Source organism: Pteropus vampyrus, unplaced genomic scaffold (assembly GCF_000151845.1).
Source record: "Pteropus vampyrus isolate Shadow unplaced genomic scaffold, Pvam_2.0 Scaffold114, whole genome shotgun sequence".
In the NCBI taxonomy this organism is placed as follows: domain Eukaryota; kingdom Metazoa; phylum Chordata; class Mammalia; order Chiroptera; family Pteropodidae; genus Pteropus; species Pteropus vampyrus.
In genome coordinates, this window is record NW_011888895.1 from 3,202,561 (window position 1) to 3,210,913 (window position 8,353).

Consider the following 8,353-nt stretch of genomic DNA (forward strand, 5'->3'; position numbering starts at 1 on the left):
CTCTAGTGCCTGACTTTTCAGGCCCCTTCTTCTCCACTGGCAACGAGGCTGGTCCGTGCCTTTGCCAACGCCCTCCCTTCACCCTGCTCCTTCCCCTTCACGAATCTGAACACCCCCTCACCGATCGTTTCTTCTTTATGCCTCCGCAATCTGGTTGATCCTACCCTATCCCAGGTCACAAATACATTCCGCTTGCTATACCAAATGGTCTCTTCTTTGGGCTGACCAGGACCTTTAATAACACGAGCATCGGCGCCACCCCTTTCTGGAAGCAGCCCCCTTCTCCTCCACCACTGAGTCACCGTGCGGAGCACGAGACGCGTGCTAACCGCAGAACGGGGACAGAAACGAAGGAAAGGAACACCTGCTAGGAGCTCACAGAACGCACACGCTCTGTGTATTTTCCACGTTCTCCCGACATCTTCTCTCCTTTGAGGATCTCACGTCCTTAGACCTGATCTGTGTTCCAGACTGGACTACCTGGATGTCCCGTTTTCACCTTGAACTTAACACGTCTAAAACCCAGCTCCTCCAACTAAAAACCAATTTCTTTTTCTGCCTTCCTTGTTTCTCACAAAGGACGAATCTTTTTCTCAGTCCCGAACGTCTTTCCTTTCCCTTCTGCCTGACAGGTTTTGTGACCCCATCCTCTTTAGTTGGTGTCCTGTCTCGATGTCCTCCGTCGACCCTTCCAGCACACCACCTACCTCTACACGAATCTACCCAGAGCCCATGTTTGATAGGTCGTTCCCAGATCACAAACTGTCCCTGACCCCCAAGCCTGCCAGATGGACATTTGCTCTTATTCAGTTTGATTATTTATAGAAATTTCATTCCTTTTGTCTTTATTAAGTAAAAATAGAAATATTGAGAAATGCCACCTTTATCCCTTCGGAAGTTACTTTCTCTTAGTAGGACATTTAAGAGGTTCCCATTAACCTGCCATCGGTCTTCGTTTTTCCAATAAATACTCAACGGTCTGGCCAAATGGACCGACCCAAGATTTTCCCCTGAAAGCCGCTCCTCAGTCTTTTCTGTCTGACATGCCAGCCCTCTCCATGTCCTATTAAGATCTTACCCACGGCTTAAGATGCAGTGCAGATGCCACTTCCCCAAGAAGCTTCCCCCATCAGTCCAGGCAGAAGTTTACCCTCCTTCACTAATCACAACTCATTCCAGGCTCCTTAAAGGCTACTGGGAAAACGTATCCCACGCTGCCAGCTGACCCAGATACATATAATGAGGCTCCTTCTAAATGACACAGTCGACAAGCATTTGCTGAATTTGTTGGTACCCTATAGCACGCTAGGTCTTCACGCTCCCAGTGACTGCATTTACCTGGCCTAAAACAGGAGATGGAGAGGAGCCGGTGGCCGTGGCTGGAGTAAAAGCCGATCTCTGCCTTAACTGGCCGGCACTAGGAACGGTGAGAGAGGGCTGGGCTGCCCATGCGTCCCAGTTATCTGTTTCTGGCTTCTCATTTGTGCTGGTGGGCCACCTGGAAGGAAAAGCAAGCCACCATGAGGAACAAGCACTTCCTAACGCACCAGCTTTTCACCCACAGTAAATACAAACCCAGGACACGTTGCTTGGGCTTTCTGAAGTTCAAGAACAAGAACAGGAGGCAAGAGCATTGCACTTGGGTTTGAGTCTGAGCTTCGCACACTCGCAACGAGCCTCAGGCAAGTTATAATAGCTTCTCTGAATCCTGACTTCCTTATTGATAAAATGGGAATGATATACTGCCAGTTTGGTTTGGTCCCATGAAATTCTGGAGAGGGAAATACTTTGTAATTCTAAAGCATCAGAGAAACATCCTCACCTGATCAGTACCGTCATCTGTAATAACAGCTAAATCAGCAAAAGAAGAATTTATACACCAGATATGAAAACACTCCAGCTTTGTAGCTGGTGCTTCGTAACACCCCTTCTCTGTCCCCCCCATGGTACAGCAAGCACCTGGCCACAGGCCTACACACCACGGGAAGGAAGTACAAGTGGCATCCTTAGAGCAACCAGTTGTCCTGGATCCTCCGGGACAGTTTCGATTTTGTAATTTTATAACTGTAAATAAGCACATCTGTGTGGGTGCAGAATGAAACACAATTTACTTTTTACGTCGTTGTAAGACATAAACAAATTTGGAAATCACAAAATTCCTTTGTTAGACTGTACATCCTGATTTGGGGTTTGGAAAATAAGATGCCCATAATTATAGCAGCAGACTGCACGCCACACAGTTAACGAGGAAACGAGGCGCACTGGAAAACATGGTATCTGTCTTCTATTTTAGCCTGCACTTTAGAAGTCAGCACTTTTCAACCAAGATCAAGGAAAGAAGAGTTTCAATTTGGACTCATGCTAACAGAAGGCTACTTTTAGCAGCGATTAGATGGGGCGGGCCTTGTTTAGCAGTTTGAACTTTTTATATGAACATATAAATAGGAAAAACTTGCTATTCCTTACATCCTTCCCTCCACTTCCTTCTGCCCTTGGTCATTACGCTCTTTTCTTTCCTCTATTTGATCCATCTGATCTTTCGCCAGCATTACGTCTTGACTCCTTGCCTTCGATTCGTTTCTTCTCAAAGATGGTTAGACTTGAGAGAAAATTTGCAACACTTCTTATTCAAATCACTTTTACGTGAATGCTACTATAACATATTTGTAGACAGCTGCATATCTAGATTGTGGACCTAAAACTGGAAGGGTGGAGAGTGGTTTAATCTACCATTTCAAACCCCCGCTTACACCTGTTTTTAATGCCACTTCCTGATGACCAAGGGCACAGCACTAGCAGCGGCCAAGAGCACACATCACTTCACTCCCCCGCACATTTGTAGAAGACGATGAAAGAGGAACGCTTTAAAGTCAACAGCTTTCTATTTTCTTCAGAACCACATGACTGTTTAATTTCTGTTTCTGTGCAGCAAAAAAAGTGCTATTGACATGCAGGAAATGACTGAATATTTGCCGACTGACATGCATTTCAGATTGTCATGAAACTGTAGTTGTCCATGTCTTCCATAAGAAACAAAGGTAGATGACTGGACGAAATGGGAGACCAGGCTTTCTTCCGTGCCCGGGAAAATCATTGTTGAGCAACGATATAATTAAATCCAGTTCAGAGAACATAATCCACAACTTGACAGTCAGTAGGCCAGTCAGAGAAAGTGGTAATGAAAGGGAGCCAGCTCCTTTACGCAGAGGTACAACCCAAAGCTATAAAAATACTTAAAAAAAAAAAAAAAAAAAAAAAAAAGATCACTAAATGGAGATTTCAGAAGTCATCAGAAACAGCATGGCTATACGTACGTGGAGCTGAAGTCGGCCCAGTTGTTGGGGGTCGTGGAGGGCTCTGACGAGGTCGCTGCCAACGGAGTGGGTGTCTCCCGCACAGCCAGTTTGGGTGCAGGGGTGGAAGACAGGTCAGTCCCTGGTTTGCCTGGAGCAGGAGCCTCGTTTTCTGGGATTTTCTCTGCATAGTTCGCAGGAAACCATCCCGTCTTTCCTTTTAATTCTCCTCCAAGCCATCCCGGTTCTCCAGTTTGGCTTTCGTCCACCTGCAGGAAAGTCGCGGTTTAATTTTAGTGCGACTAAATCAACCCCTAAAGACACCAAACATTCTCCCAGAACAAAGCCCGAAGCCGCTGACCCTGTCAGACTGACACACGGCACAGACGGTTCTTCATCTTATTCTTAGACTAAGTCTGGAAAAAACAGTCTCTAAACATTGACTCCGAAAAAATAGTAGGTGCTATAATTCAAGTTCTTATTCTTTGTGTTTTTTTAGCTCTCCCCCGCTCCCTTTTCTATTAACGGCAGTTCAGATAAAGTGCCTGAAGTCCTAAGGCCCATAGTTTAAGATTTTAGAGCGATTTTGAATTGGAAAGTGATCTGACACACTTCATCACTCAAGAAGTCATGTAATTATTAAACGTAATTTGACTTGGCTTTATTATTTAAAGTTGAAAGCCGAGGGTGCAATCAATATAAATTTAGTACTCTAAAAATCTCTCGTAATGAAGTAGTTATTCAGCATAGGGACAAGAAAGATAAAAAACACAGCCTTAGATGGCTTCCATGGGAAGCGAAGTTGACTGCTGTGTTTAGTCATTTAAAAACTCCACAGACACATAATGAGAAAATTAAGGGAATGATTATTTATAGTAACCATCAATTTAATTAAAGTCCCATAGTTTCCTTTTGTACGAATTTAACTTTAATTTTCACAAAAGTGTACATGAAAACATAGAATTCTGCTGTTTAAAATTTTCACAGAGGGTATTTATTATACCAAATGCTTTTAATGTTTGCATTTTATTTTAATTCTGACTCAAAAGGATCATTCAGAGTCAGCAGAATGATTCTACTTATCTTCGCAAGTTACCCCCACTATTTTATGAGCAACAGAAGAATGACTTTGGAGGACAATTACATTCACTGTTAGAAAATTATATTCATTATTATAAGTGAAATAAGGGCCTATCAGAGATCTTATCTTATTTTCAATCCCTTAATATACAGCCTAAGTACGTTAAACACTGAACACCTCATTGGACATTAACATTACTTTTTAGAAATCACAGAAATGAGTAGGTAGGGTCTTAACGATGATTTTGGAAAAACTGGCAAAAATGCCAGTCTTCTAATCCACTCAACTATTCGGAAAACAAATAAAGCAAAAACTAGGGAACCAAATGCTATCTGTATTCTTGTGTAGAGTACATAACTGGATGTAATAGTAGCTTACTTGAATTGAAAAGAACGCTTGAGATGGGATGGAGAAAGTAGAATACGCAGCTTACTACTTAATTCTACATGTTATTTATAAAATATTCAGTATGACGGGGACATCTGCTTGCCTCTCCACCTTAGGGAACCCTTATTGTCATGGGTAAAAGCAATTTTTAAAGCTAAGAGTTCTCCCAAAAAAAGTTGCTGGAGATAAAGTGCAATACTGCTTCGAAGGTTCTGTGTTTTGCTTTTCAGTTGTTATTCCTGCTAACGCCGAATCCGATGTGTACACATTAGCCACTTGCATTCAACTCCCCCGCACCATTTTGTTTTTTCCTTTTTTCTAGGCAGCCCCAACTGTTCCTCGAGACGAGGATTTAAGACGAGATTTTTTCCACTTGGATCTTATTTTAAGCTAAACTCAAGAGCTACACTCCTCCCCTTCCTCATCTATACTTATTGGTGATATTATGACACAGTTTAACTTTACAGCTGCTCTGCACTGGCATCGCGGCTGTTTTTAGGCCAGCTTGTGCCAGGGCTGCCCCGATTTCTCAGTAGCTTCGAAAGCCGAGCTCCTGCCCCTCCCACTCATTCCAGGACCAATGTCAAGCAGGAGCGGGTTAGAGCCGGAGCCACACAGTAACTCAGCCTCAAGAAGGCCAAGTGTGATGACCAAGGGTGGGGCTCAGCAATCAGACTGCCTCAATTTATCGACTGGCTGACCTTGGGCAAGTTTAACCTCCTGTTGCCTCCGTTTCTTGACCTGTAAAATGGGGATAATCACAGTCCCTGTGTTGTTATGGTCGTTGTGAGGATTGTGAAATATTTAGAACACTGCCTGGCACAGGTGCAGCATTTAATGATTGATATTGTAAAGCCACCTCTCCTCTGGCCCAGCTCTGACTGCGCTACAGTTCTCCTGTCTGGGTTTCTGCTTGTTCTACAAGCCTGGCCTCCACCCTCACCTGCCTGGTACCCTCTGCTTTGCCTTCCGGCCAGTAGTCACCCTTTAGGGGCTGGAGTTCAACCCCTGATCACGGCTTCTCAGGAACTCCTACAGGTCTGCACAAGTTGGACTTCCTGGAACGTTAGCCGCTTTACTCATATCCTCTGAATGACTGTCATTCCTGAGACATAGTCTTAGCTGGTTAACAAGTCTTGTGGTTGATAGGTCTGGAATTGGATCTGAAGCCCTAAGGAAATGTCCCACTCTGTGGGCGGGTCTAGCTCCCACGCTAGTTAACTGATCACACCTGGCCCTGTCCCCTGATATGACAGAAAGCATGCTTCCCCACCAAGGTGCTTTGTATACTGAGGAAGGGGAGAGGGTGCCTTATATCTCTGTGCAAACAGGAATTTCTCCCGCCCTTCAAGCCATTTCACATTTAACTAGGGAAATTCACTGGTCAACTTTGACCAAACGATAATCTTAATTAGTTTGATCTATTCTTATAGAAATCCATTAATTTTTATGAATAATTAAATTTTAATTTTAAGGTTTGGAGAATATAATAAAATTCTTTTTTCACATTAAATTAAACTAACCAGTTAGAGAAAGCACAAAGGTTCTCATATGAAAACGAGAAGTATTTCTTCCTGGATTTGGGAAACTACCCAAAATGTCAATCTAATTGTGGAAAAACATTACATAAGGTTAGGATAGAACAAGAAAAGTTAGACATCCAAACTTCCGGTAACGTGGCTGGCTACGATATGCACTTTTATATACATAAAGTAGATTCATCTATTGGTGGCTATAAATCAGGGGGGTTGAAATGTTAACAATGTCGGTCTTAACACAGCTTCATTTAACCAGTTCAACTGCAACACCTCAAGGCATCTGCAGAATATCATCAAAGGGAAAAGTGCGAATCCCAGATAGTGCCTACACATCTGAGAATATGGAACAGATCTAGTCTACGAGATGTAAGCAATTATACACTGTATACTGCAGGGCATATACGCAGCAGTCAAAAGCACACAGCGGCTATCAGGTTCAAGTACACGTGGCTGAAGCCCAATGACATTAGGTCTTTTCTTAATGTTTATATGCTTCATGGCTGCCATCATCATTAGGTAGGTAGCATTAATATTTCTAAAACCACTGACTTTGTCACAAAAAGGGAAACAGAAATCCTCTCCTTTCACATGTCAAAGAACACGGACAGCAAATAAGTTTAAACTGTGTACCGACTCAGGCCAGCTCATGTGGCCACCTGGGATATGCTAAGGAGTATGGGAGCATTTGCCAGTTGGAAATATAAGGCCTCCCTCAAAACTCCTGGATGAGGATATTACGATTGCTTTCTAAAGCTCTAACCCGGAGGCTAGCAAATTTTTCCTCTGTCACATCTGCAATTGTAGCACAAAGGCAGCTGTAGACAATATGTAAATGAACGAGCCTGGCTGTGTTCCAATAAAACTTCATTACAAGATAGGCAGTGAGCAGGATTTGGCCCACTGGGATCATATACGTGTACTGATCCCTCAAAACAGTGATGATACTATGACTAATTGTTACAAAACCAGCAGAGCTCAGATGTTAAGGTTATGGAAATCTAAAGCAGTCAGGAAAGAAAAGTTATTGACTACACTTAGAAAAATCTCTCCATCAAGAGAAGAAAAGGTAAAAATGAGTTTAAATTGTTATGAGAGTAACACTAAATTAGAAGATAAACAATTTCCAAAATGAATTGACTGGTCGATGGCTGACAACTGCTGAAAAAAAAAAAGGTCTCCTTTTTAGGGTATTTCAAGAAGAAGATATTTTCCGGAAATAATTTAGGACTAGTCCAGACAGGATAAAGAGATTAGGTTTTATCAGCGGCTAGATCAGTGGTTCCTGAAACTAACTCCCTAAAAGAACCACATGGAGAGGATTCTGAGTCCTATCTATGGATTACATATAGTTCTCAGTTTCTGGGGGTCACCATTCTGGAGGAATGTTGATTTTTTTAAGCTCCCTGAGCAGTTCTGATGTATCAGTCTTGCACCATCTAAACCTGCTGAAGATGATCAGCCTGTGTTCTTAAGACAAACCTCAAGAAAACCGCAAGCAGAGAGAGAGGTCTTCTAATTTCTTACGCTATTACGATACATTCTAAATAATTCCAATACATGTCAAATTTGCTTATTCAGCCTCCAAGTACCAGCCCTCCAGATCAGAAGACAAGCCATAGATTTTCAAAGTATCCAAGCCTGAGCTGGCAAAGTCAGACTCAACCAAGAGGCTTCTGTTCCAAAGTCTGAGAACATCAGTCCAGATTCGTTTCCTCTTTGAAATCCTAGCAGAATCAGTGAGCATTCACTGAAAATTTCATCATGCACTGGCCTTTCCATGTGTTTCTCCCTATTTTTCTAAAAAGATTTTAAACACATGAATGCCAGACCTCATGTTATATTTCTCTGTATTATCAACAACATGTAGAACAAGACTATGTACAAATTATCACTTCAATTTTTATCAGCCATAAAAAAACATTTTTGGAGAACACTATGTTGATAATCAAGTTTTTTCAAAGACTGCCTACGTTAAAAAAAGGAAATACTGTCAGACTTCTAAAATCTAACAGGTATAGTTAGCTATTTTTCAGATGTTTGAGCAATCTGAGAAT

At 42.3% G+C, this 8,353-nt stretch overlaps 1 protein-coding gene across 7 annotated transcripts in view; it reads right to left on the minus strand.

Annotated features, from left to right (window-relative positions):
* Window positions 1–8,353, minus strand: part of LOC105295856 (intersectin-1) — a 140,188-nt gene that overhangs the window by 19,075 nt on the left and 112,760 nt on the right. For 5 of the 7 annotated variants that reach the window (XM_023533877.1, XM_023533872.1, XM_023533876.1 and 2 more), the window contains 3 exons: window positions 3,315–3,562; window positions 2,467–2,583; window positions 1,339–1,498 (listed from right to left, as the gene is read on the minus strand). In XM_023533877.1, the coding sequence (XP_023389645.1) occupies window positions 1,339–1,498; window positions 2,467–2,583; window positions 3,315–3,562 (525 nt within the window). The remainder of the gene's footprint in view (window positions 1–1,338; window positions 1,499–2,466; window positions 2,584–3,314; window positions 3,563–8,353) is intronic. The other 2 variants (XM_023533878.1, XM_023533874.1) reach the window with 1 other exon arrangement.